At 41.3% G+C, this 27,975-nt stretch overlaps 1 protein-coding gene across 2 annotated transcripts; it reads left to right on the top strand.

Annotated features, from left to right (window-relative positions):
- HTR2A (5-hydroxytryptamine receptor 2A) lies at window positions 1-26,617 on the top strand. 2 transcript variants are annotated; one of them, XM_064714748.1, is made up of 4 exons: window positions 1-501; window positions 970-1,627; window positions 5,556-5,756; window positions 21,632-26,617. In XM_064714748.1, the coding sequence occupies exons 2-4, from the start codon at window positions 1,228-1,230 to the stop codon at window positions 22,444-22,446; spliced, it is 1,416 nt and encodes a 471-aa protein (XP_064570818.1). In that variant the 5' UTR covers window positions 1-501; window positions 970-1,227; the 3' UTR covers window positions 22,447-26,617. The 2 variants fall into 2 exon arrangements, with proteins under 2 accessions (XP_064570818.1, XP_064570808.1); XM_064714738.1 differs by lacking the exon at window positions 1-501 and having other exon boundaries at window positions 508-1,627.
- Window positions 26,618-27,975: the final 1,358 nt, after the last annotated feature.

Below are 27,975 nucleotides of genomic sequence, written 5' to 3'. Positions count from 1 at the left end.
ACCAAAAAGACCCTCTCTGCTCTGCCCTCCCCTGCCCTCCTCTGCTGTTGCTACCTTGCAGTTTCTGACATCCAGAGAGTGGGAGGTCTGACGATCCGAACAAGGCAGCAAGGGAGAAATTCCATTCCTGTTGCAATCAGTAATTCCTCCATGCAGGCTGCTTTCTCAGGAGCGTGTGCGCGCGCTTTCCTTTGTGTCACTTCAAGAAGGGCTCTGATATTATTATTACTTTAAATATAGCTTGCCCTGGGGCGGGGAAATGCACAAGGAAAGAGCCAGTGAGCAGCCTATCTCTCAGAAGAAAAGAGCAAGCCTCGCAGCACAGGAACTGGCTTCACTCAAGTGTGCAGTTTAGAAGTCAAAAAACTATTTGAAATACCACCATTGTGGAGGAGGCTGAAGAAAAAAGACACAGAACTGGCTAAACACAGTGAAGAATATTATAAACCAGAGTGCAAAGTGCATCTGTTTGCGGTTTGAAAGTGGGCTCTGAAGTGCAACGTAAGTCTTCCTTAAATTGTATTTTTTTATAACAGTATCTAGTTGTTTAATTTCCATTCTGAAGCCATGCTGGGCCAAAAGGTACAATTAGCTACAAAAATCAGCATGGAACAGAATGTGTAGTCTCTGATATGAGGCTGAAAATGGTTCTGAAATACAACAGAAAACAGAGACTATCAGCCATATTATGGAAGATGCACTATAAATAAGAGCATATTTAATTATTTCAAGAAAAAGACGCTGGATGGAATCATTAATCAACTTTCTTAATAGAGAAGCAAGAGCTTTGCTGTTTAATACAGCAAGATATTTTAATACTGCTGTGTTTAAAATTGTGTGATAGCAGTTACCAATAGCAATAAGATGTAGCTCCAGAGGGGAGTCCTAGTGGTTCAAAAGTTTTATGTCTTTTATTTCTCCAACATTTTTGCTCTCTGAAGCCTCAAGTCCACATTCTGTATCCTACAGCCCGGTTTTACTTTTCAGCTGGATTTTCAACATATGCTAACACTGGACTTCCTCTAGAACTGAAAACAAAACATTTCAGCTTTTGGAGTAATTCTGGTATGTTTTTCTGCATCGCACCAGTGGCAAAAATACAGTCGACAAAAGATTGTGCACTCTCAACTTCTGGCATGGAGAGCTGAGGAATATAATGCCCAATGGTGACAAAGGGTGATAATTTCCTGTTTTTCACAATTTATCTCTGTGGTTTTGGACTTAGCAATGGATATTCTTTGTGATGGAGAGACCTCTGTGAACCCAACTGCAAACTCCTTCATACAAATAAACCATGAGAGAAGATTCTACAGAAATGTTTATGGAGCTGGAGAAATTAATATATCACATCTCTGCAACTTGACTGTGAACACTGACAACCTAACCAATCTTTCATGTGAAAGTAACATGAGCCCACCGTGCTGCCCTTCACAGAAAAACTGGCCAGCTTTGCTGACAGTGATAGTGATTGTTTTAACCATTGCTGGAAATATTCTTGTCATCATGGCTGTTTCACTGGAGAAAAAACTACAGAATGCCACTAACTATTTTCTAATGTCACTTGCAATAGCTGATATGCTGCTGGGTTTCCTTGTCATGCCTGTGTCCATGTTAACCATACTGTATGGTGAGTATTAGCTGTGTAACTACTGCATGTATTGATAAGCCTTAAACATTGCATGCAATAACATCTTGTTCTCATTATGATTTCATTCTCTTACCACAGAAAATTGTTATCACTCCATATAAATTGAAATGTGTGTCACTGGTTAATGGGTGGAACAGGTGAAGTACTTGAATCTTTTCCTATTTTGTATTTCCAGCTGCAGGCATTTTAAACATAGTCCATAACATCAGCTTATTACTCAGTTGTCAGATGAATTGTCTCAAAGTGTATATGAAGGTGCTTTACTCTTTCTATTGCTTTCAGGTTTTTTCCCTGGCTCATAATTTTCATATTCCCAATGACAATGTAGGGTCCTGCCAGTTACTTTCCTCTGCAAATATGCATTGAAACACTGATGACTGCTTTTAGATTCAAAGTAGGCAGCCTCCTTAATTAGTTAATAATACAAATGTAAATTATTTTCTTATCACCAATACCCTGCTTAGACATCTACTTACTAGCAAATGCTGGAATAAATATTGCAGGAGTTAAGAAATGGATGGGCTTTCTGCCTGTTTAGTAACATTTATAAATGCAAAACTATTATTTCTTAAGAGAAGTTACTTAAGTTAATAGTGACTCACAGTTCATGCCCTTGCAGGTGATTAATAGCAGATCTTTCTTCTCATTTTCACCAAAATCATTTGCAGTACAGCTCATGCCAGAACAAGCAGCACCCTATGTGTTCAGCACCAATTTTGTCAGGCTGTTACTGTCCTTAAACCTCAGAAATGAGCCTTCCAATGCTACTGAATTGCTGCAGTTCAAAGAGAAGCTACACATTGTCAGGAGGAAAGTAGATGGTTTGGAAAGATTTCTATTACTTCACTACTTTTGGACTTAAGGTCCAAACATGAGCCTGCTCTTAATGGAGATTTAATCCAGAAAGTTGGAAGTTTATTTTCCATTTTCAGTATCTCCACACAGATAGCCCCCAGTAGCATTTGCAAACGGCATTTGGCATCAGTCATGGTGCAACGCCGTGATTTACCGTATTAGTGTGCGATTATCTTTGGCGGGAGAAGCAGCGTGAAGCAGGAATCGTCCGATGGATGCGATTAGAGTCGTGCGCGATTCCCTGAGACAAGCAACAGGGACTCCTGCTGGCCGGGCTCCGCTGCCGAGGGAGGAGGCGCCGGAGCCGTGTCTGGGGAGGGATCCGGGGCCGGGGCTGGACGCCGCTCCCGCACGCTGGGAAGCCGGAGCCCCGGGCCGGGCGAGGCTGCGCCGCCCTGCCGGAGACGGCCGGGGCTCCGGGGAGGGGCTGCGCCGGCTTTGCCGCCTCTCTGCTGCTTCTTCCCTGCTAGACCAGGGATGGAAGCTGCATAACTTGGGGTGAAAATTCATCTGGTGGCACGCAGTGGTACCAGGAGAACCATCGTGGTGCGGTGCACCATCAACCTCCAGGATGATCAGTGCTGGCAAGGAGGGAAACCTTCCCTTCCACAGGAGCATTTTCTTGGCCACAGCTGCTCAACTTCAGCCACATCACCTATACTGACAGTCTTGAGCTCAAACTGGAGGCCTCTGCATACACCTGCTCTGCCAAGACACCCCCAAGCCTGAGGCAGAAGAGTGCCCCACCACTCCTCCTGCAGCCCCTTGAAGGGGTATGGTGATTGCTTTGTCCAGAGATGATTTTCTTGTGGGCAATTCTGCTTTGGGTGCCCAGCCATGCCAGACATGTGCCTGTGCCTGTCTGCACCCTTTGGGCTGGGCAGGGTTCTCCATCCACCCAGCAGCCCCAGACTGCTGGAAAAGGCAGCACCCAGTAAGTCCTGCCAAGGTGGGCATGACTGCAGAGCAGAAAACTTCCTGGAAGATGTTATCTACACCCTTATTAAGGGGGCACCTTATTGCATCCAGAGTTTTCTCCCCTTATATACTGATGCTGTTTTATTCCTGCCCCATCCTGGTGTCCTGCAAAGATGAGAAGTCTAGAAGGATATGACAAATGTGTTCCCAAAGGTCACTGAAGCAAGGGAAGATGTATGTTGTCAAGTGTAAAGATACTTTAATGATTTTCCCTGTGTAAACTGCTCTGGCCTGACAGAAAGATGCTACTGGGAAGTCATGCCCCTGAAAGCCAGCCATCACATAACACACTCCAGGGACCAGACTTCCCAACAAAAGAGCAGAAAACATGATAAAATACATCCATAACTGCTGTATGGCTTGTCAGGGTCAGCTTGTATTACAGCAACCCAAGAACAGCAAGAAATAGGTCTCCTCAGTACTCACTGAGACTAAATGTAATTAGGCACAGATCTTCCTCCTCCACCTCTCCTTCCATTCCTGCTGCTGCAAATCTTGTACTGTATCTCCAAAGGAAGACAGGCAGTCCCCAAAATACTTACATATTCTCACAATATGAGCTTTGGCTTTGTCCTATGCCACAGTATTATGGGCAGCTTGGGTAAATATCCTCTGAATTAAATCACTACAAGACAACTGCAAAACTTGCTCCAAGGAGAGCTATTAGTGGTTCCCTGCAGGAATAGAAGAGATTTTGAATGGGGGTCCTGCAGGGCTCTGCTTAGCCTGGGTCTGCTCAGTACTGCTCTGAACAACATGTATAGTGTGTGGAGTAAGAGCTTACACAGCTTTCCAAAAGCACCAAGCTGGGAGAGGTTACAGGCACTCAGAGGGACAGGATGAGAATCATCAACAAGAATCTGGACCCCTGAAGAGAAACCAACAAACAACATTCAGCGAGGATAAGTGCAAAGGTAAAGAAGCAATGGTGAAATTTGTCCGGCCTTCAAGAATGCTGAACAAGATCTGGCTGTCAAAATGTATCATTAGCTAAATGTCCTTCACTAGAATAATATTTTCATTAAAAAGACACTTACCATTCCAGGTTGTGTAAGTAAAGACACTCCCTTCAAGATCCATGAAGAAGTCTTGTATTTCACTTAGCAGTCAGGACCCCTTTGCAAGAGTAAGAGTCCTCTTTTAGTCACTGAATGATATACAAGATGCATATTTATACAGATAAATTAATGCATTCCAGGGCAGAAAAACAAAAAGGAAAAAAGTTTTAAAAGCATGATCTGTAAGAAAAAGATAAAGTACTAGGCTTTTCTTAGACTGGAAGACAAAAAAATAAACACAAAACTAGGCAAGCCATGATAGCCATCTCCCAACAGCTTTGAGAAAGGAAAGTAATCAATTAATCTTCATAGATAGTGGAAAAAACAGGGAAAAAGTAAGGGCTTAATTAGCAGCAAAGAAGCTGTAGGTTGGATATTGGTAAACACTAATGCATCTGCTTTGGCTTGCTTTCCCTGGAGGAGCCTATCAATATTCATTGACAGAGGGAATATCCTTATTTAGGTATGTGGTAGAAGCCTAAAGACAGGTGAGATAAATATCACTGGTATGCAATAAATAATTTTTCTTCCTTAGCTTCCATTAAATCCAAAGTTTTACTTTTAGAATTAAGGCAGCTTTGCATATCAGCAGGTGTTGAAAATGCAGTAATTACGTGGATAGAAAGTCCTAAAGCAAAATTGAGAACTTGCAGATTTACAATGACAAAATTGCTTCTCTTTTCATAGATTTGCTGCCAAAAATGTTTAATCATAGCACCAAGCACTAGCATTATGCAAATAGAATTAAAAAGAAAACACATATGCTGCCTGTAGCCTGGGAAAGAAGCAGAGTTAACCCCAAAAGCTACAGTTAGAAGGCTGCAAACAAATAAAAATATTTTCTTAAAACAGTGTCAGGCAGCTTCTAAATGTATCACTTACTACTTAGGATAGTAGTTAAGTACTAAGTAGTAGTACTTACTACTATCCTCCTGGAAGGATATATGCACCAAGGCACGTGTCACAACAAGGGATATATCCACATCTTTAGCTGATGCCAGCTTTCTCTTGTGCAGGATACGAATGGCCTCTGCCCAGGAAGCTGTGTGCCATTTGGATCTACCTGGACGTGCTGTTCTCCACAGCATCCATCATGCACCTCTGCGCCATCTCGCTGGATCGCTACATCGCCATCCGGAACCCCATCCACCACAGCCGCTTCAACTCCAGAACCAAGGCTTTTGCCAAAATCATTGCTGTTTGGACCATATCAGTTGGTAAGTGAGGCAACATTTCAGCATGTAATTGCAGGTTTCCAGCTTTTGAGAGGATTTGATGTATATACTGCAGTCTAAAACTTTATTCTCTGCCTGCAGTATTTTGCTTTTCACTTCTGTGAAGTGCTGTAATGTAGTAATTATGCAATGGAAATCAGCAACAGTGGGAAATGGAGGAGAACTGAGCAGCACTGAAAGAATATACATCAATGATAGCATGGCCACATTCAAGTTTATTTTAAAGATGTGTTGATTTCCCATACTGATGAATCATCATTACCTAAACATCTGAAGAGAAAAAAATATATCAACTGAAAAAAAGTATTTCCCTGTTATATGTAAGTCAGTTGTCCCAATTTCTTATTTGGGTAATTTGCTTAGAGCTTTTTCTCATGGGCAGATCTTCTCTGCCTTTCTTGTGTGTATGGTGGGGAATTTATGCATCCTATTTAGGAGACAACAGGTATTGTGTGCAGTGAGAGTAGACTGTCCAGAGGACAGTTCAGAGTTACAGTCCAAAATAGGTATTCTAAATGGCCTAGTACACAAATCTCTTTTTGCACTGGCAAAACCCAGAGCCTCAAAACTAGGCAGGGGAACACTGATCTTTTATTCCCCTGATGGCAGCATTTCCAGGGCAGTCTTATGGCATGGGAATTGGGACAGTTTGGTGTCTGATGTCATCAGGAATTTCCTCACACAGCTGGGGTGGAGGTTCTCAAATGCTCAAATGTTCCCTTTCAGTACTTGTAGACCCTTGAGCATTGGCAGCTCACTAGTATTAGAGGCAGAAAAAAATCACTCTTGTGCCCTGGAAGAGATGTGAGCTGTCAGCAATCAAAGGAAATTAGCTCCTTCCCTAGCTAATGCAAATGATTGCAAGCGGTAACAGTGATCCCTTACCACTCTTCCCAGAGAAGGGAAAGGAGATGATGCTTAACATGCTGCCAGCCTGGCACTCTAAATTGTCTCCTGACCTCCCTCTTGATCCTGGCCCACAGTCTGAGAAAAAGCAGTCTATGATTGTTAAGATTTAAAATACTGTGTCTTCTGCTGCACAACAAGAAATCACGGGAGTCTTCACTCAACAGGAGGACAGCTCTGCATTCTACACAACCTGATGAGGTTCAACAGCATCTGGCTCTGGGGTGCATTCACCTGATCAGATGTAGATATCTAGCACAGACCGGGTGAACTCCACCCTAAACATACCTAGTTCTCAACTATGAAGGAAGCCTATAGCAACTCAGATGTAAATGTCTTCATTTAGATTAAATGAAACATATCTTGTCTCTTCTACAGTCACATTTTTTTAATCTAGTATATTACCTACTCTGTCCAGTTTTTCCAGTTTTTGAAAATGCTAAGTGCAAGTATTTTCAGTGCATTTCTCTCTATATAGCATAAATAAGTCAAGCATCTGTTAAAATTGTGCATACTGTGTTTGTCTGCACTTGTGTGTGGTGCCTTGTGCTTAGTATGTGTGAAATTACTGTCCTGTTTAAACACAAATTCACAGAATGATCAGAATGACCATTCCAGGGGCAAACCAGTGGTCCACTCTGCTCAGCATCTTTTCTCAGACAGGGGCTTACTGACAGAGTATTTGAATCAGCTCACTATTAAAAGAAATCTGGAAAAAAATGTGTTATTTTAGCCCTACTAGTTAGAATATGGTTTATGTCCTGCGGCAGGAGGGTTTATTTATTTGATAGCTTGATATTTTGTTTCAAAAGTTACATCTTTTTTTTCAGTAAAAACTAGTAACATATCCATTGTAAAAACACCTTTTCTGCTCTCTGGAGAAACTATCTTCTAACAGTGATGAGATGAGTCACAGATGTTACTTGTTATTATCATGGCAAGTGATAGCAATGTGGTTCCTATTTATAGAACTCTGAAAAATACAGCTCCAACTTATTGGAAACCACTCAAGTGTGGCGTGAGTGAAGAGGACAGAGTCCTGCTTTACTGCCGCTGGATAAGGACATGTGTAAAGGAACAGTGGATGTCAGGAAAATAGGAATAACTCCATCTCATTCACACATTTCACGTCGCCAAAACAGTGAGGTTAAATAGGTACAAGTTGATGTAGGCAAGAACACTTAGGTGGGCATGAATGAAGTGATGCTCAGCTGGTTTCTAGTCTCATGGAAGCAAGGGCCATTGGGAGACCAGCTGAAGGAAGTCTGGTTAGTTTCCAACCTGGCAACAAGCTATGGCAAATGGGTTATGCTCCAGAGGACAGATAAGAAAGCAAACACATAGGAAGAAGCTATAGGAAACTGATGAGCCAGGCTGGACTAAGTTTGCACTGTGCCATATTTCTGTATTACCAGAATAAACAAAAATGCCAGTATTGTAAGGAATCTTGACAGATCCCAGATCACCCATGCAACCTGTCAGTCAGTCATCATCCCTTATCCTCCTGATCTGCCACCTTCCAGCTGGGAATATGTAGGAAATGGATTTCTGAAGGTGCTTTCCATATCACTTACTAACAGGAAATGCTTTCTGAACAAAGAGGTGCTCCATGTATCATTTACCAGTCTCCGGGCTCTCAGTGCTACTTAGAGTGACAGGGCTATAAATGATTTAACTCTTCGCATTTTCACACAGCTATGGCTAAGAACTCTCACTGGGATGAGTGAGGTCAGGATGGTGAGACACTGGCACAGATTGCCCAGAGAAGTTGTGGATGCTCCATCCCTGGAAGTCCTCAAGGACAGATTGGATGGAGCTCCAAGCAACCTGGTCTAGTGGAAGGTGTCCCTGCTGTGGCAGGGGAGTTGGAATGAGATTATCTTGAAGGTTCTTTCCAACCCAAACCATTCTATGATATCTGGCACAGGCAGAGCTGGTGTTGGGCACAGCACACCCTCCACAGCACCTGGTGTGGCTACCATCTCACTTACATGATTCAGATCCAAGGTTTTGCCCTCCAGTCTCAAACAGACACCCTTTGAATTCCCTATGTTCCTGCAGTTTGCAGTTCAGCTGGTGACCTGTGAACTCTTGTGAAGTATGAGATGGAAGGTAAAAAGCAAGAGAAAGAACTGAAAGGTATTATGTTCCCCAGTACAGTGGTTCATTTTAGCAGAGGAAGAAGGGGGAAGCAGCAGAGAGTTGTGTGTTGGCAGCTCATTTAACCAGTTCCAGTGACCATGCAAACACCTCAGGCTGAACTGAACAGCACTGATGAACATACAGGGCTGTCAGATGCTGCCTTCTACCACCCTCAATATGGAAACGAACCATTTAATCCTGCCACTTGTCTTTCAACCCATTCTTTTTCTACAAGAGGATCTTTCTTCTATTGCCATTAGGATTTAATTTCACTAACAGCCTTTGATAAAAAGTACTGTCAGGGATTTCTGGAAATCCAGGAACGTTACATCAGATGGATTACCCTTATCCACCTGCTCACTGACTCCTGCAAATACTTCTAGCTGATTTGTTGGGCCTGAACCCAACTCACCTAGATTATAACTTCTAGTGTATCCAATTAATTACACTTTCATTCCCTAAATTTGTAATTTTCCTTTTATTCACTAAATACACAAATATATTCTGTCAATTTTAACCAAAGGCAATCAATGATCTTCCTTCCATCGGCTTCAGTGACATATGAAGCATTTAAAAAACAGCAGAAAAAAAGCACAGATAGTTTAGTTTACTTCACTTCTGAAATCTTGATTTTATCTGTTTAAAAAAAGTAAATTGTGGTAACATTTGTTTTTGCATTTAGTGGAAGAAGAGCTTTTAGCCAGAAGCCTATGTTTCACTAGACCATGTAATGCCACAGGCAATTGGTTTAAAATAGATTCTAATTACTGTAACAGATTCTAATTGTGTCTTTAATTCTTAAATCATCCAGTGTGCACAGTGGTTAGATAATTAGATTATTTGTAGCTGTTGAAGGCAAAAGCTCATTAAACCCTGAAAATTATTCCATTTCTTTTAAAGCACAGAGGTGCTTTATTATTGAGAACAGGTGTAAAAAGCCAAAGGATTTTCCCTTGCTGGAGAAAAGTAGAATTTTGAATGGAACTGGAATCTATAGAATTGTAAATAGAGCCTATACTGAAAAATACATGTAAAGTACCTTTGGGTCCCAAATGGGCCTAACAAAGGCATTGCTCTGCAAGAGGCCAACAGTGCATCATCCCCTCTTTGAAGGGTAACATAAAAGAATTACAGGCATGAATGTTAAGTCCTTATATATAACATTTCTCATTTCTTATTTCTCTCTATTCCTCTGTTAATGGTCTAAGTAATGCGAAGTTTGATGAAGCCCAAGCACTCTAAGCTGAGTTTTCTCTTATCATTTCTCACTCAGCCTACACATCTGTTCGCTGCCTTCAGGCAGTCTCTGCACTCCCCAGTCACTAACAACTTAGATTTATTCAGTACTTTTCATGCAGAAAAAAAAGCCCATCATGGATCTGGATGAATCTGGTAAAATACCTCCCATCACATAACTCTAAAATTTTGCCAATGCTTTTGAGGCTTCGAAAATGAGAAATACTGTAGCATGTGAAGCAACTTTCTCCAAAGTGCAGAGTGAAGTTAGCTCCAGGTGTACAAATCAAGCCCAGTGCAACTGTGCCCCCAGCTAATTTGGCAGTGTAACATTTTCTGCTGATACAGAGGCTTACACCGCCTTCACAGGCAGCCTGCAATTTCTCTGCATGGCTTCTTGCTGCCTTACAGCATTTGAAGGGCCAGGGAAGCAGCAGGGATTGGGAGAGTTCAACTACCTGTGCCTCTGGATTGTGTTTTGTGACAGCTTTGGCCTCCTTAGGCTCAGTCTTCTTTCTGTCAAGGACAGCTTTCATTTGAAAATCCCTTTACTGGTTTCAAAGGGCACAAACAGCTAATAAACTGCAGGCTGGGAATCCCTGTCCTGAATCTGCTACACATCCATTTCTTCCAGGTGATATAATTTGCCATTTCAATCAATTCTAATTCACGGATGCCTTGGCATAGGAAAAGATCATTTGCTAAAACATGAAATATATGGCCAAAATATATAAAATTGCAAATAATTACACACTGAACAGTACTCTGGCAATATAGAATTAAAGCTTAGCACCTAAATTTGGAAGTGCTGGAGCTGAACTTAAAATATCTACTACACTATAATTTCCCTAGGGAACATTTCTTTTATTTTTATCATACTCATGAAACCATCTCTCAGAGAGTGAAAATACTGTTTGCTCACTCCACCTGCAGGATCTCAGGGGCAAACATTGCAGTTTTTATGTTTGGGCAGCCCTGTGACCTTTATGATTTGTGGATGTAGATGATGCCATAAAAAAAAAATGAAGTTGAAAAAAAATTGTTGCACAACATACAGAGAAATTTGCGTCAATTATAATGAAGGGTGTTGGCCTGAAATATCATGAATAAAGTATTAGAGCTTCAGAACCATCTCAGAAATAGAATCTTCACTGTATTTCTTCACAGAGACACAATGTATGAGGCTCAGTAGGCAGCAGCAATTACGTCAGTAGAAAGTTCATTGCCATACTAATGACTCCTACAGTAGTGACAACTAATGAGAACCAGCCCTTCATGTACAGGTTGTCTGGGGTTCAGCTCCATGGAAAAGGAACATCCAGTGCTCTGATGCACATTTCTGAGTTGACTAGCACATGTATTGTGGTCATGAGGCATTACTTCAGATGGTTCTGAGAAAGACATACAAATATCCTATTTACTTTGATGTAAATTATCCCTATGTTTTCCATGTGACAGAACCCTTTGCTTGATTTATTCTTCCCAGAAGAGTGAACACATCCACCAGACCATCAGCTTACCACACATATCTCCCTCACCTAACTATGAAGGTTTAAAAACCTTGCATTTTCAACTTCTATACAGAGTTAAGGAAATTATCAGCATTCATTGCATTTTGAACTTGTATATGTTTGTTCATCTGACAAAGAGGTGTTACTAACATTTTACTTTTCTTTATGGAAAAAAATACTTAAAAGAATGTTAATGATTGAAGTGCTTTCTAAATTCTCCAAATTTGGAAACATAAAGGTATGAGACACAGGCGTGTGTCCATAGGGATACCTTTGCAAACCAAAGACACTGAGCAATCCAGCATTCATCTGGATGGGGGAGAATATATTATACCAGTAAATATGTGTCATCAAAGGAAGAATAATTATTATGTATATATTTACCATGTTCTTTGGGTAATTACATCAGGATGAGATGAAGGGTTTTGCCTATAAAAAAGGCACACACTCATTTTGTGAGCAGTCCTTTTGCAAGAAGCAATCTGCCTTTCAGGTGAAAAAAGGAATGAGGGGTGGTCATAACAGTATTGTGTGGCATTTCTTTCTGCTTTGGTTTTATTTTTAAAGGCAAATTATAAAGAGTAGAGCTGTATTTTTGATAGAAAAGAGCATGCTTAGTCAAGGTGCTGATGAAAAATTTAGTTGTTTTTTTATAAAAAAACTGTCTTTGGTTTGAAAACCATAAGGACCATGTTCTTCTTCCTCTTGAAGCTAACAGCAAGAAGCATAAAGTTCATTTGGACCAGACCTGTCCTGTTATGAGGTTTTTTTGAATGAATAAAAATAAGTTGGTGGGTGCCAATATGACCTACAATCAGCCAGTCTCTCTTTGTAGGGTATATCAGAGTAAATGGAATATTTTAAAAAAAAGGCAGTATCTCTAGTCAGAGGAGCTGGATTTCTGCATAGAAAATGCCACATGCAACACAAATGATAACAAAAGAACAAGGTACAAGGAATTATGTTGGGATTCATAAATTCTGTTGTCTGTACACTGTGACTGCATTTAATCACCTTCTAAATTAAAAATGATGCTGCACATTAGCACAAGTAGCACAGTGTTGCATAAAAGAAAATGTCAAGAAAAGAGAAAATTTCATTCATTTTAAAATTATACAGAATGATTTCACAAGTTCCTTTATTTATTATATTTGGCTTAAGCCAGATGTGTTTTATGACACTAAAAAAAGGTTCATGGATCAGAGAATTCTTTAAAATTAAAGGCTTACACTTATCTTTACCAGCAGGAATATTGCAAACTATTGAACACTCAGGCTGTAATTAACTTTCCCCACACATTACCTGGCCTGTGCCATTGGCATCACTTCTAAGCAGAAGCCCAGCTAATAAAAGTCAAGGGTTTTGTCAGAACTGCAACAACATATTCCTAATTATCTGAGACAAATTTAGAAACACCTGTCAGGTGATTTTGCCTATGATGTCCTCCAGGGTCATTGATGGAAAATAGCTTGTTGAGCTCCTGTGATGTCCTGAAAGCAGGCTGTAGCATTGTGATAAAGGCTTTCTTTTCTGCCTGATCAAAATTGGAATCTGTGTATTTCACAGTATTCAACCCTGCCTTTATGTTGGAAATAAATCACACCCACTGGGAAGACTTATTTCCTTTTGGCAGAACATAGCCCTTTTTACAACTTCTTGTATTTGATCTGAGTTTTGAAATGTCAAATTGACCACTATTGCCAGGATTATAGACTGAGCTGAACTGTGAGTATCCTGAGAGAAAAACTATGTGATTTTAGGTCCAGGGTGCACTGAGTGAGCAGTGTAAATTTCCCCTTTCAAGCATAGAAGTACTCAGAGGTTTTAGATTGAAAATTCCCCAGTTAAATACAGTCCTGCCTTGCATACTACTGCAGGACATGAGGAAGTTACAAGAACAGATCATGTATTTGTTTTTTATTTCCAAGGTGCTTTGTGACATTTAACAGAAAGATGAGCCTAGGATCATGCTGTAGCACCCACGCAGACACCAGTAGATGGTGGAAATATGGGCAGATACAATCCCTTCAGATATGCTCCCTTTTTCTCTCTTCAACACCGTTATCCTGTAAATGTGACCAGGGCATTGGCTGGTCTAACAGAGTTCAGTCAGGTTGAAGGGCATTTGCTGCAAGGTGGACAGTGAAACATAAAGCACAGGATCCTGACTCATCATCTTCAGACCTGTGCAGGTCTCTAAGTTGCTTCTCATTCTGTTTTTCCTTCCAAATTATCCATCATGTCAGGACATCTATCCCAATAACTGTCCAGCCACTGCTGCAATCTCCTTGTATAACTAGTAAGAAGCTGAAAATTTGCTTATTGAGCAGCTTTTGCAAGCAATGACAAAAGGAGTCAGTGAGAAACAACTGGGACATCGTCTGAGGTCTAGAAAATCCAGAAAAATTACAGGTTTTTTTATCTCTGCCCTTCAGATGGAGTGTGAAATTATTGTAAAAAAATCATAATAATGATTTAAAAATTTATCTGATAGCTAGTGTCCTTTTAAATTACACAATGAGGCCGAGTAGCATTGCTGAAGAAATCTCAGAAATACTAACAGAAATCTCTATTCAGTTCAGTAGAAGATTAGGGCAGAGTTAAGTAAATTATCAGCATTCAGCAAATCACACCACGTAATAATTAAAAGACAGAGATATAAAAACAGGACTATCAGGGGATCTTGTCACTTAGACTGCTCTAGGAGGCATTATTTGATTATGGCAGCGGAATATCTAAGGTCTTTCCTTAATTTCTGGCTTACTGCTGCTATAAGCATTTTTTTAAGCCTTACTGTGTACATAGCATGTATAGCACATAATAAATTAGCCCCAGGATCCTTTAGAAGCTTCATATCTAAAAAGACACACTAATAACATATGATCTAGGAAGATCCTGTAAAAAAGGCATGGTATTTCTTTCTTCTCAAAGCACTATTATCCCCAAATCTGCTCTCCTAGGGGCCTGAACAGTGAATGCTGCAAGGCCACCTGACATGGAATACAGAAAGGTCATATGCTAAACAGAGGGGGTATCACAGATGGCTGAAGTTGATTCTACACAATGCTCTTTTCCTTTGCAAATTAACATATTTACCTAGGCCAGTGCCAACCATACATTTCTAACTTCTTTTGAGTAGAAATTAAACCGTTGCTACCAGGAACTTAAAAGCACCAATGCAATATAAACAACATTAATTGATCCTGCAGAAAGAAAAAGGCTGTTTGACCTGCTTGCTCTGCTGCATTTTGCTGAGCCACAGAAGGAGCAGGCTCAAAAAGCAGGAGGAGAACCTTGTCCCTCTGTGCAGAGACAGACTGGAGACAGGTGGAACCCCTTGCAAATTTTCAGACTAAATATTAAGCTCTACATTGTAAGGCCAGTTACTTTTTACCATTTCTAATCACCATGGATGAAGGGTGTCCTTAGCCTACAGTTGTCATTAGCCTATAGTTGTCATTTGCCTGTATCCCCTGGAGGAGCACATCATGCTCAGCTCCCTTCCAGCTCCCAAATGGCAGCAGAATTTTAGCTGCTGTCCACCTTGGACTTGGGCTCTACTCAGCCAGCATCCCCCAGGCAAGTTACTGCCTCACCTTATTTATTTCTAGCTGTTTGATAGGTGTAGACTTCTATATGCCCTTTAGTGACTGAGTAACCACCTTAGACAGAGAGCTAACAGCTTCTCTTAGTTGGAGATCTCTGTGAGAAGCTAAAAAACACCTTGGAAGAAGCCTCTGTCCAAATGAAAAATAATGTCCCCAGCTGAAAAGCAAAGACTGTGTTGGGGAATAGGCTCCACTGGAAACTGCTAGGCAAAAGGTTGTAGCTCCTTCAAATACTCAGAAGGCCTGAAAAATCCGAAAAGAAAATTAGGAGAGCCAGACTGTAAACAAATCCAACAGCATAACTAGCAAAGAGAATTTGAGGAGTGCATAGGCAGGAAAAGCACTTAAAGCCAAAAGCAAAGAAACTATTTCCTGCTGTTGTATTCTTGCTGCCTTTAGGAAATAGGGCTGTGTGCACATTTTGAGCTTTATATCAAAGCAGAAAGCGACTCCATTAGCAGCTTCCTCTCTCAGAACTCCGCTCACTCTGAAGGCCAGGGTTTCTAAACAGCTGGGTCAAAAAGGGGCAGCTGTCCTTAATTTCTTGCACTGTCCTGCCTGTAATTTTCCTCTAATCCTGTTAATAGTTATTTTACTATCACAGTTCTACAAATTAATTTGGAGACATATATGTCTGTTCTTGTTATGAAATAGGCTTCAGGACCGAGGATATAAAGGAGGAACATGCTAGGAAACACATACTTATCTGATTTTGTTTTTCTAAAGTAAAATAGATAATTTATGGTATAAATTATCATTCACCATATTTTTCTCACATAAAAAGAATTGAATGTATCTCCTGCTGGGCTAAATAATATGTTTCCTTAGAGATTTTCTGAGCTGTCAAGAACAAAGCCATTTCAAAATTAATATAATAATCCAGCTGTTACCTGGCACCCCCTCTACGTGATGTTAAATTTGTTTTCCTTTCACTTGTATTAACTAGAATGTGTGTGACCAAATGAAGTGTTCCACGGGAAAGATACAGAAAACCAGCTTCATGTGTGCCCTTGAATAAAAAACTAAATTTGGTCTATCAGCAGTTACAAGGAAAATGCCTGGACCCACTCTGATTCCATTCCTGTGAGTACAGCCTCTAGGGATGCAGAAAGGAGACGATGCTCCCCAGCACTGTGACTCACTCAGCTCCTGAGAAAATCCATCTGAAAACAAACATTATGTGGGGATTTGTGAGAGACTGCTCCTCATCCACTTCTGCCTCCACCAATACATACCACCAGGGAAGAATTCTGTGCTGGTCCCACATGTGAGGAGAAATTCTAGCCCAGGACTTTGGGGACATTGTCATGCTGACTAGGGGAGGTAGAAGCTTTTTAACGTTCGTGCTAACTAGATTCAGCCTCAGATGGTAATTCCCAATCCACACCGAGGTTTTCAACATCCCCTCTTCCCAGGTGGAAATTTCTGTTCTGCACTGCCACTCATCAGCAACTTGCGTGCATTGGAAATGTGGCTGGCACTACTCTGGCAGCAACAAAATTATCACAGTGAAGGGTTTGTCATGACTGGAAAGGAGTCAGTGGGGGAATAACATTGTCAGGTGCATGCAGAGAGCAGCAGTTTGCAGGTCTGGGGAAATAATGATGTAATGACAATGAAATGTAATGATGTACCAACCATAATGGTGAGTGTCAAATGCCAAGCAGACACAAAGGCAGACTGAGCAGCTCCTCTGCAGATGTTTAAGTGGAAGTAACTGTTGCTAAACTTCAGCTCCTCATATAATATCCAGACACATTGTCATCCTTGATACTCAGAGGAAGACATGGTCCATGGTCCCCTGCAACAAGTGACTCACTGTGGCTTGTGTTCCTTGAGCAAACATCCACACATGGCACCATGGTAGCCCAAAGGAACAAATATTCTTTTGTGTGGTTAATTAAGTCAAAAATGTTAAAAATAATGTGATGTCAGTGTGCAACAAGGAAATTTTCATACAGCATGAAACTGAGGTTATGCATTGCATGCCTTGGGATGTAGCAGGTGAGTTATACATGGACATCTGTGTACTGTTTGAATGTGTAGATGTACCGACAGAGGATATTTTCTGAGCACCAGCAGGCACCAGATATCAACATGGGCTTTTCTAAAGAAATTAGACAATATGGCCCCATTGAGCTGCTTGAAGGAGACACTGGCCTTGTCAAGCACAATCCTTTCAGAGGTCCCCAGTGTCACAGCACATCTTTGTGCACTGGCCCATGAGCTGGCCCATGACCTGGCATGTCTGAATCAAAGTGACGGCTAAGACCTGGAGATGGGGAGAGTTTTTTGTTTTTTATGAGAAAGTGGACAAAAGTGTTAAAGTTTTTGAGAAACTGTAGTGACATTTCGAAAAGGTAGTTCCTAACCCTTAGACATTTATTAAGGCACAGAATAATGCTCATTTGTATTAAACAAAATTGAAATAGATATATGCAAGGTGAAAGCATGTGACTGACAGTTTCTGCTTAAAGGAGACTTCACTGAAAGAACCTTCACCTTATCAATTCACTTCCCCCTCCTTGTCTTCACCCCAAGTAACCCAAGAATGGCGCCCTACATGCACATTGTAAATTATAGCTTTGATTTATTGATAGTCTCAGCAGCTCAAGGCAGCTGCAAACCCAGTTTACCTGTCCAGTTAAAGTGGTTTTGTGGCTGCTGTATACCTCTGAAGCCAGCAATGTGTAGCGCTATATCAACCTTTGTCAATTTCAGCAGACTTTTTGAGAGAACAAAAAGAGATGCCATTGCTTTACTTCTTAACCTTTGGTGTTTTCAAGAGCCTTTTATCAGTCTGAAACTGTGCCCAAATTCTTGAGGTTTAATGGAGAATTCATTACTCATCTTCATTGTTTGGGATCTGTTGTGCGGTTTATAAAAATCCACAGTTTGAAACAGCCACATGTGTATAAATCAAACCATCTAAATAAACCATCTTGTGCCAGAGGAACATAATATTTAGGGCTTGTTGACAAGGGAAAATGTTCCAAGTGGGAATGTCAACTGGAAATGAAGTGGCTAATGTACCTTCAGTGCTTGAAAGTATGCTCCTATTCTGTGCTGAATGCCAAGGTTCTTTTGAAAGCCAAGGAAGATAAATCATAAAAAAACCCTCAGGGGGATACAAAGATTTTTTCCAGACTGGCCTTCAGCTAGTGGGAGCATGGAATGGGCAGGGTGTGGAATAGCTGTTACAGCCCTTCCAGGTTGTTTCCTTCAGATCTACTGTTGGCACATGCTTCACTTCCCAACCACCTGTTTGTCCCTACTTGGTAGCTCTGCATGATCTTTTTGTGTGAAGCTGATTTTCTTCTTATGACATTTGAATGCACAGGCACCATCTGTGTCTCCTTAAACATCCAGTCACCAAGAGCAGGGGGCTGGAAAGCAAGGACAAGTAAACCAATGAGTGTTCATCTGAATCATCCAGGTGAAACAGATCATTCATATTCAACTTTTAAAGAATTAATTCAGTCAGTTGCAATAATACTAATGCAACTTTAGACTAGGAGGTTTTGTTATGGGTTTACAGGACAAACTTGATCTTGACCAAACATGGCATATGGGTGATATTCTTGGCCATAGGTGATGATTCCTAAAAATCCCATCAAAATAGTGTATGTGAGTTGTGCATGGAAGCTCCTTTACTGCCAGTTTAAATATGACTGCCTTTGAATTTGGTCCCTGTGTCCTCATGGAATTTGCCATACTTATGCTGCAGAAGCCAACTGTTGAGAGGGGACAAACCCTGTTCCTTTCAGGAGGAAAACAGTAAATTTAGTCCCTGTAGAGATATAAAAAGAGAAAATTGGGCTGGAACTTTTTCCATGCCACAGTATCATTTGGAGGATGCCCTGCATCAACTGATCTGGGGTTGCACAAAAAGCAGTTTACAGCTGTCAGTGTTCTCTGCCGCAAAATGTGGTATCTCTGCTGTTTTCAAACTCTATACAGGCCACTTCCCTGTGGCTGTAGGGGAAAGATGCCTTGAATGGTCACTCAGAAAAACTTACATGACTAGCAGTGCCTGCTACAGCTCTGCTGCTACAGCACTTCCATGCTTGTTAAAGGAATGGCAAAGAAATGCAGGAACTTCTGCTGCACACTGAAGGCCATTTCCCTTTTTTAAAGCCAGAAATCTGGATTTAGATGCCAGTCTGCAGAAGCTGCTAAGAACAAAACAGAGCAGTTGGGGAATTGCTCCTCTTGTTTCAGGCAAGACGTTGTAACAGACTTTGGCTCTTTACTTGAAAAAGCATGCAAATTATGCTAAAATTTTCCTCTTTCTAGTGCTGCAGCCTCTGCTCCCATGCCTCCTCATGCAGCTGAACCATAAGGTAGTAATGAAAAGCATCTTTTTACTCTGTCAATACCACTGTTTATTTTATCTCTGCAGCTCACGCTAGGTCTTTGAATTAAATGAAAAAACAGCCTCGCTGTTATCAGCACAGGGCAGAAGCAGATGGGAAACTTGTGGTATTGCTCTGACTAATGCTGTGTCTTTGTGCAGCTGGAGTATGATGCTGGGAGGTGCTGGATGCCTTCAGCATCCCTTCGACTCATCCAAAAAGAGAAAACTAACTTCAAAGCATTCTTCATTTCCCTGGAGTTGCTGAGCACCCCAGATTACTCAGCCATGGCTGGACTGTCTGGCTTCTGATGGTGACCTCTGCCTCCATGCTTTCAGTGAGACAGACTGTGACCTTTTTAGCCAGTAGCTAAAAACACTGGAGGTTTCTGTCAGCTCAGCTCAGGAGCTGCCACAGACTGCTTAGGTTTGCAGCTCACTCACTGGCTTCTCCAAGCCCAAGTTCAAACATTTAGAGCTTGAGCAGGAGAAACAGAAAGGGTAATACCACAGGGTCTCCACCAGCTTCTGCCCTGGGCAGATAAGAAAAGCATTTTTCTAAAGTGGCCTGAGGCAATGCCATGACTCAGTTCAAAGTTGCAAAGACAAAATAAGCTACAGTGTTCCTAGAAAAAAAAGTCTTTGTAGAAGCTCCAGAAGAACAAAAAGAATGAAGCTCTTGAACAGAATAATAATCTAATACCATTATTACTGTGATAATTATTGTTTGGTATTGAGCCTGTACTCCACAGTCTTCCTCTAGGACTGGAGCTGTTGTGCTGGGCACTGGATATGTGTGAAATGAGGAGACAGGCTATGCTTTTAAAGGGCTCCAAGTTTAAGCAGCAGAGTGGTAAGAAGGGAAAAAAAAGTGAGGTAGAGGAAGGTACCATTGAAATGCAGATCTTTCAGGACTCATCTGTGAATGAGTAAGGTCACTCCTGGGCATCCACTGAACAAAGTAGGGCACAGCATCCTCACATGGTAAGAAATTCTTCTGTAGTTAATGTTTTTATTTCTCATAAGCCAAGTACAGCAACTGAGATTTCTGATCCAAAATGCAAACAGGATGAAGCTCAAAGATTACGCTAACTTTCCATAGGAATCAGAATCCTGGTTGCTTTTATTCAAACAGGGCTGCAATATCACCCTCTGCTTCACTCCACCTTTGCTATCTTTGCAGCACATAATTTCTTTCATTGTCTGAACATTGCCTCTCTTGGAGAGACAGCATCCATTTGGAGGGGAAGAGATAAATTCTGAAAGACGACCCAAAACCAACAACCAGAGAAACAGCAGCTGTTAGATTTTACCCAGACTGTAGCAGCATTTGCAGAAATCCCTGCGGAAATGGCTGAGTAGGCTTGAAACAGGCAGAGCAGTCCAAGGAGAATGGACTTTGTCACCTTGTCTTGCCAAGGATGCGTGCTTCAGGGGAAGACAAATTTTGCATGGCTGTGTGCAGAGAAGGCAGCCTCTATTAGCTGGAAATACAGTGGAAGGACTTTTGCAATCCTGCAGGATAAACTACATCTCAGGCTGCCTCGTAGTGTCTCTCAGTGCTTAATTTGTTCCTGTTGTTCATCTGGCCATTGCCACATGGGAAGCTGGGTTTTGTTAGCATTTAACTATATGGAGATTACAGCAAGAAAAGAGAAAGACAAAATGAAAGATTAGACCTATGACAAAAAATTATCTTTCCTCCTAAAATTAGTATTTCCCAGAATTATTTAGAAGCCAGAACACTTTTAATCCTCTAATGGAAAACAGTCCAAAATCACTCTTATGGCACTCCAGAAAAGAACTACATAGTGTCATCTTGGTCAGAGTTCATAAAATCCTTTGCCAAGGTGGCAAGGACCAAGGAGCAAGTCTGGAGATCATTACAAGGGGCCCAAGATTCAAAATCATGCTTTTCTGGCTACCAGGTATCATAGGACAGGTGAAAGGAAGCAAATGTGTTCTACGTGTGACTGAGGTAATGTGTAGCTACGACCACCTCAGCCACACGAAGAACACAGGTAGATGTTTATTTGTTTTTTCTTGGAGTCTGGAAGTGTTTTTCATTTGTTTTTAACCTCTTCTCTCATCCACCTTCAGGTATCTCCATGCCTGTACCTGTCTTTGGATTACAAGACGACTCCAAAGTATTTAAGAAGGACATGTTTAAGAAAGACATCTGCTTACTTGCAGATGAAAATTTTGTTCTAGTAGGCTCTTTTGTGGCATTCTTCATCCCTCTAACCATCATGGTAGTCACTTACTTTTTAACTATCAAGTCGCTGCAGAAGGAAGCTATGCTATGTGTGAATGACATTGGCCCCAAGACCAAGTTTACTTCATTCAGTTTCCTCCCTCAGAGTTCCCTGTCCTCAGAGAAACTCTTTCAGCGCTCCTTGAACAGAGATACGGGGACTTCAGGGAGGAGAACCATGCAATCCATCAGCAATGAGCAGAAGGCTTCCAAGGTCCTTGGCATTGTCTTCTTTCTGTTTGTTGTGATGTGGTGCCCATTTTTCATCACCAATGTGATGGCTGTTATTTGCAAGGAGTCATGCAAAGAAGAGGTCATTGGAGGACTCCTTAACATATTTGTTTGGATTGGCTACCTTTCCTCAGCTGTCAACCCACTCGTGTACACATTGTTCAACAAAACCTACCGCTCAGCTTTCTCTCGCTACATCCAGTGTCGCTACAAGGAGGAGAAGAAACCTTTCCAGCTGATTTTAGTGAACACTATCCCAGCACTTGCATATGACTCCAGACAGCTCCAGCTAGCACAAATGAAGAGCTTGAAAAAAGAGGCAAAAATGATGGCCAAGGATTACTCAGCTGTCACGATAGGAACACATCGTTTAGATGGTACCTCCAAGGGAAGTACCGGCCCGGGGAACGAAAAGGTTAGTGGTGTGTGATGGTCAGCAGCTGCCATGACAACCACTCTGTGTGTGCTGAAAATTCCACCTGCTGTGAGAAGCTCTGATAGCTTAGGAAAATCAGCTGTGTTCAAGAGACCTTCCAACAACATCATGTACTCCTCACATTATCCTGTGGATGAAAAGCAGGGTTGAAGGGATATCAAATGTGCAATTTTTTTTCATACAGTACGTTGGCTGTTTTAAGCACAGGCTTTATTAAACTTATTTTTTTAATATTCTAAAGGATATATTTCTTAAAGAAAAAAAAATGCAATTTCTGGTATTATAATATGGGCTGTGAAGAAACTTACGCATTTCTTTTCTCTTTGCAAATGAAAGCTAAGCTGTCCTTTGATGTTCTTGCAAAGTAGGCTCCAGCTAGTTTGTCTTGCTACAAATGAGTTTTGTTATCATTAACTGAATGAGCACTTTACAACATTTTAAACAAAATGATGGTTCATTTGCTAATATATATTTAAAATAAATCTTAAAGTATTTAAAAAATCTATTAAAACTGCTATAGATTAATTATATGGACATTTTGTTAACTGTTTTTATGCAGTTTTTTCTTCCTCAGTAACCATCCTGAAATGTCCCTGTTTTTTTCTGCCATTTGCTCTGTATTTCAAAAAAGCAATCTTCAAAGGTAAATTATACTTGAATTATGCTCTGTTTCCACCAACACTTATAATCTTTATTTCAGGACTAGCAAATTATTTGCATTCAAAAATTTCATGTGTTCGGCTTAAAAATTGAAAGTAATATTTTTAAAATTATTGGTCTTAATTCCCTGCTCCCTCCCACTGGTGTTGACAGGAAGGTGAAGTGAGAGAACAGTGGAAAACCAGGCACAACATTGCTAAATAATTTCAGCACCACTTCCAGATTCACGACTCTGTTCAGTTCCAACAAAGTCTGATTTAAGTAATGTCAGAGGAAACTTTGCATAAGTAAAGCCTTCAGTAAAAGGTTGAAGTAGTTTCTCTCTCATCACTTCTCCTTGGTAAAAAAGGGCCATTATGAAGAATGTTCTGGTTTTGGTTTAGGGCTTGTAAAGCCAGAATTATTAGAAAACTGTTAGTTGCTAAAAATAGTTTTCCCTTGTTTGACTGTATTGCTGTTAAGGCAGATTGCTCAGGAATGGTCAGAAGATTGCACTACTAGAACTCAGCCTTAATGAAATATGTATGGGCAAATGGGGCTCATTTGAAAAATAACAAGACCTGTAAACAACACTGCATTTCACCTGCACAGAGCCAAGGGCAGAATACATTGCTTAAAGAATATAAAATACATTACTTGACAGACGTGCTTAGTCATGAAACTCTTTTCATGATACCATAACCGATGTCACTGAGGGCAGTGGAACTTTTCTGAAGAGGACAAATATAAATGCTGTACTCACATGCAAAGTTTAAATCCAATCATTTTATTAATTCCATTATTTTTTCAGCCAAAACCTCATCAAAACCAGGATGTATTCCAGTTTCTGTGGGAAAAAATACTGCCCATCCAGAAGAAAAACTCCAATGCCTTCATCTGTCCTTCTATTGAAGTTGTTCAGTTTTTACAGAGCAATTAAATTTCCACTAAGTCAAAGAAGAGAGAGACAGAGAGAGAATGTGAACCTTTTTCTAGTCTACCAGGTGGGAGTCTTTGGAAGAAGAAGGCCTTTAGCTTAAGATACTGTTCTATGGCAGACGAGGACTTAAAAGTTGGCTGGGTATTTGACTGATTTCCAAGAAACTGATTTATTGTCATATACATGGTAAAACTAAACCTACTAGTTTTATGAAGCCTTCCCTCTGACATGGGAAATGTAGGAGCCACTGTGCACTGGTCACACAGAAGCTCTGCATGCACATGATGACACTGACTCAGCCCACAGACCTCAGCCTCCATGTCTGGGACAAAGTGTCGTGCTGTAGCCCCATTTGCAGTGATGATGCCATGCATGTCACCTATCACCTCACAGACATTCATGGGTTTCCCCCCAAAACTGGTCATTTAGGATGAACTGATAACTCAAGTGGAGTAATTGCTGTGCTTACCAGGTGCTTTATGTGCTCTCTCTATTTCTGGGTACATTTGACCATCTCAGTCAAACTGAACAGCTTCAGCAGAAGCAAAAATGAACTCACTCCTCCTACCTCCCTATGCACACATCCTGCTCCTGCCCAGCACTGTGTCAGGAGTGTCACACTGGCAAAGAGATTCCAGGGGGAATCTGCTAAATGTAGCTGAGTATGAGGACTACCATAGCAGCAGCTGGGAGCAGTGACTTTCCACTCTTTCCTGTCAAGTTTGATATTGACCCTAAATCTAGTACTTTGAGCTAAGGACAATGCCCATCTTGTATCCCACAGGCCAGATGTCTCCACTCCACAACTGGGGTGATGGTTTTGAGGATCTGCCCTTGGAAACAGGTATCTCAGGGAATAAGCAGGCAGTAATAAAAGCAAAGGTGTTTTGTGAGAAGAGTCTGAGGCTCTAGATCTGGTACCCAAACCAGATTGCCTTCATATGATGAACATTGACAGGGGACTGAAGGTCTCCCAACCTGCATGTGAGGGGAAAGGAAACAAAGGCTTCCACCAGGGGAGGGAATCACCATATTTTTTGCCATTTAGGTCTGACCTGATGCAAGTTTCTCTGGCTTTGCAATCAAAAGCAGTAAGTGGGACAGACAGCTTGGATCTTATTGCCCACTTGTGCCAGGGAGCAGAGCCCACCTGCATCCTGTATGATGTATATGGCACCCTGTCCTTCTCCAGAGCTCAGTTCCTCCCAAATCTCCTGAGGGTCCAGTTGCTGCTCTGCAGAGTCTCCTTCACCAGCTCGCAGCTGATAAACTGTTACTGGACATTTCATATTCAATGCTTCTGCTCTCCACTTACTGTCTGCATTTTGCCCATGTGGCAGAGCAGATCAGCCCTCTGTTTCTCTTTCATTTCACTTTTTGTTCCTTGTTCACAATGTCAAATTGCTCAGGTTGCAAATACTGACAGGGAATGTTTCACTACAATCACAGAGGGTTTCAATTACTGGCTTGAAGTTTCATTACAAGGTGACTCTGAACAATCATTTTTTTCCCAGCTTATTTTAAAATAAAACCTATGTTTTGGACATAACAGACTTAACAGCATTTCATTAATTGACAGCTGGAGAGAACATAACATTGAGTTTTTGCTTAGAAGCAGGGAAAACTGATGCCTGACATTTTGATTCTGTAGCACTCAGATAGACAGTTTTATTGAGTGGTCAGCAGCTTTTGCCTAAGTAGCCTCTCAAGGCCAAGAATGCACAGCAAAGACCAATATCTCCAGCTCTTTATGGACATTTTTGACTTAGAAAGGTCTGATTCTGCCACCCTGCATCAAAATATTAATAGATTTTTGTGCAGTCTGCCTTAGTGAGGATGACAGAGTCAGGATATGAATTTGTTCTAGCCACCATGCCAAATCTGCTAGGGGTTGTTCATCAGTAGATAGCAATTAATGGACTCATTACACTGCAGACAGATGACAAAAGTTCAGCTGTTTTAAACTAGGATTTACAGCACTTGGCCCATGCTTGGAATGAACACCATGGTTTAATATGACCAGCTTCAGAGCAGCCTCTCCATCTTCCAAAAAGCTGTGTTTTCATTATGCATAAAAATGGAATGGAATTTTTTATAATTTTTCAGGTTGAAAAGAAAAAGAGAAGACATTCATACAGACTGGTTCAGAGGTTAGAGCCTTCCCCTACTTCACAGGAAAAGCATGCTGACTCAGTCTGTCATATCTGCATCCAAAAAAACCACTTCATCTGAAAAAACTGTTCAGCATCAGTTTTTCAAGTAGATTGACATTTTATTACTTTTGAAACTGCATCTGAAAAATGTCCAAAGACATGAAGCTCACCATGTATCTCCTAAGCTGGTGTGCATCCTTTTTACACTTCAGGGTAAAAATTCCTATGTATCTATCCCATCCAGTCAACCATGCCCTGTACTTATGTAATTATTGCCAGACGGTGAGATGCATTCTATTTTGAATACCTATATGTTTGCTTATGTAAATACATAGAGAAAAAATTTATTGTATTTTGTAATGTTAATGTAAAATGGTGTTTCAATGCTTTACTGTTTTGTCTGATCGCACTGCTAGTAAAGCAGATTAAAATATTCAAATGCAATCAGTTGTTTTATAAACTGGAGGTTTGTGTTAAATAGCTAATTTTGTTTGGTTTTATTTCTCCCATAAATATTCAGTGCAATGTCTGCTGAAGGCTAAAGTAATTTTAAATGTTTTGCTGGAGAAAAAGAAAGAGCATGTTGCAGACTTTAACTATCTCAGTAAACTGGTCCAAAATTAGCTATTGTAATCATTTGCTTTTTCTAAGGACAACCATCCTTCTACTGAAGAGGTACTCTTTGGGTAAGTACACACAGCTTAGTAATTTTCAGTCTCAGAAACTGTGTATTTGCAATAGTAGAAAGCCAACAAAATTAATTTCCCTAAGAAATAGAACTATAAGGTTAAAATTAATAAGTTGCATTTGTTAGCATGGTAAGGTTTCACAAGTGAGGAAGTTACAGGAGTGGGGCCTGTGAGATGCTTCCAGAAGTTTTGCCCATATCTCACAGATCCAATGCCAGCCAGCTCCAGGATGGATCAAGCTCTGGCCAAGGCCAAGCCCAGCAGCCACCATGATGGTGCCATGGGATAATAGATTTAAGAAGTGGGGAAAAGCTGCACCATTGCAGCCAGAGAGAGGAGTGGGAATATGTGAGAGGAGCAACTCTGCAGACACCGAGGTCAGTGGAGAAGGAGAGGCAGGAGGTGCTCTGGGCACAGGAGCAGAGATTCCCCTGCAGCCCCTGGTGCAGAGCATGGGGAGGCAGCTGAGCCCCTGCAGCCCAGGGAGATCATTAGGGGAGCCTGTGTCCCCCTGCAGCCCAGAGAGGTCCATAGGGCAGCCTGGATCCCCCTGAAACCCACAGAGGTCCATAGGGCAGCCTGGATCCCCCTGCAGCCCAGGGAGAGCTCCACGCTGGAGCAGGTCCATGCCAAAGGAGGCTGTGACCCCGTGGGAAGCCCATGCTGGAGGGGGCTCCTGGCAGCATCTGTGGGCAGTCAGTGGAGAGAGGAGCCCCTCTGGAGCAGGTTTGCTGGCAGGACTTGTGACCCACAATGTCAGTTCATGAAGAACTGCAGAGGGAAGGATGCATGTTGGAGAAGTTCGTGAAGGACTCTCTTCAAAGGGAGAGACCTCAAGCTGCAGCAAAGGAAGTGATGAGTACTCTCCCTGAGGAGGAATAGCAGAAACAAAATCTACTGGCTGAACACAGTTCCCATTCCCTATCCCTCTGTGCCACTCTGGGGGAAGAGGTAGAGAAAATCAGGAGTGAAGTTCAGCCCAGGAAGAAGAGAGAGGGGTGAAGCTGTTTTAAGATTTAGCTTTTATATCTCATTAGACTATTCTAATTTGTTTGATAATAAATTAAACTAATTTCCCTAAGCCAAGTCTGTTTCACCCATG

This window comes from Zonotrichia leucophrys, chromosome 1 (genome assembly GCF_028769735.1).
Source record: "Zonotrichia leucophrys gambelii isolate GWCS_2022_RI chromosome 1, RI_Zleu_2.0, whole genome shotgun sequence".
In the NCBI taxonomy this organism is placed as follows: Eukaryota; Metazoa; Chordata; class Aves; order Passeriformes; family Passerellidae; genus Zonotrichia; species Zonotrichia leucophrys.
This window is presented reverse-complemented; position numbering and strand designations above follow the sequence as displayed.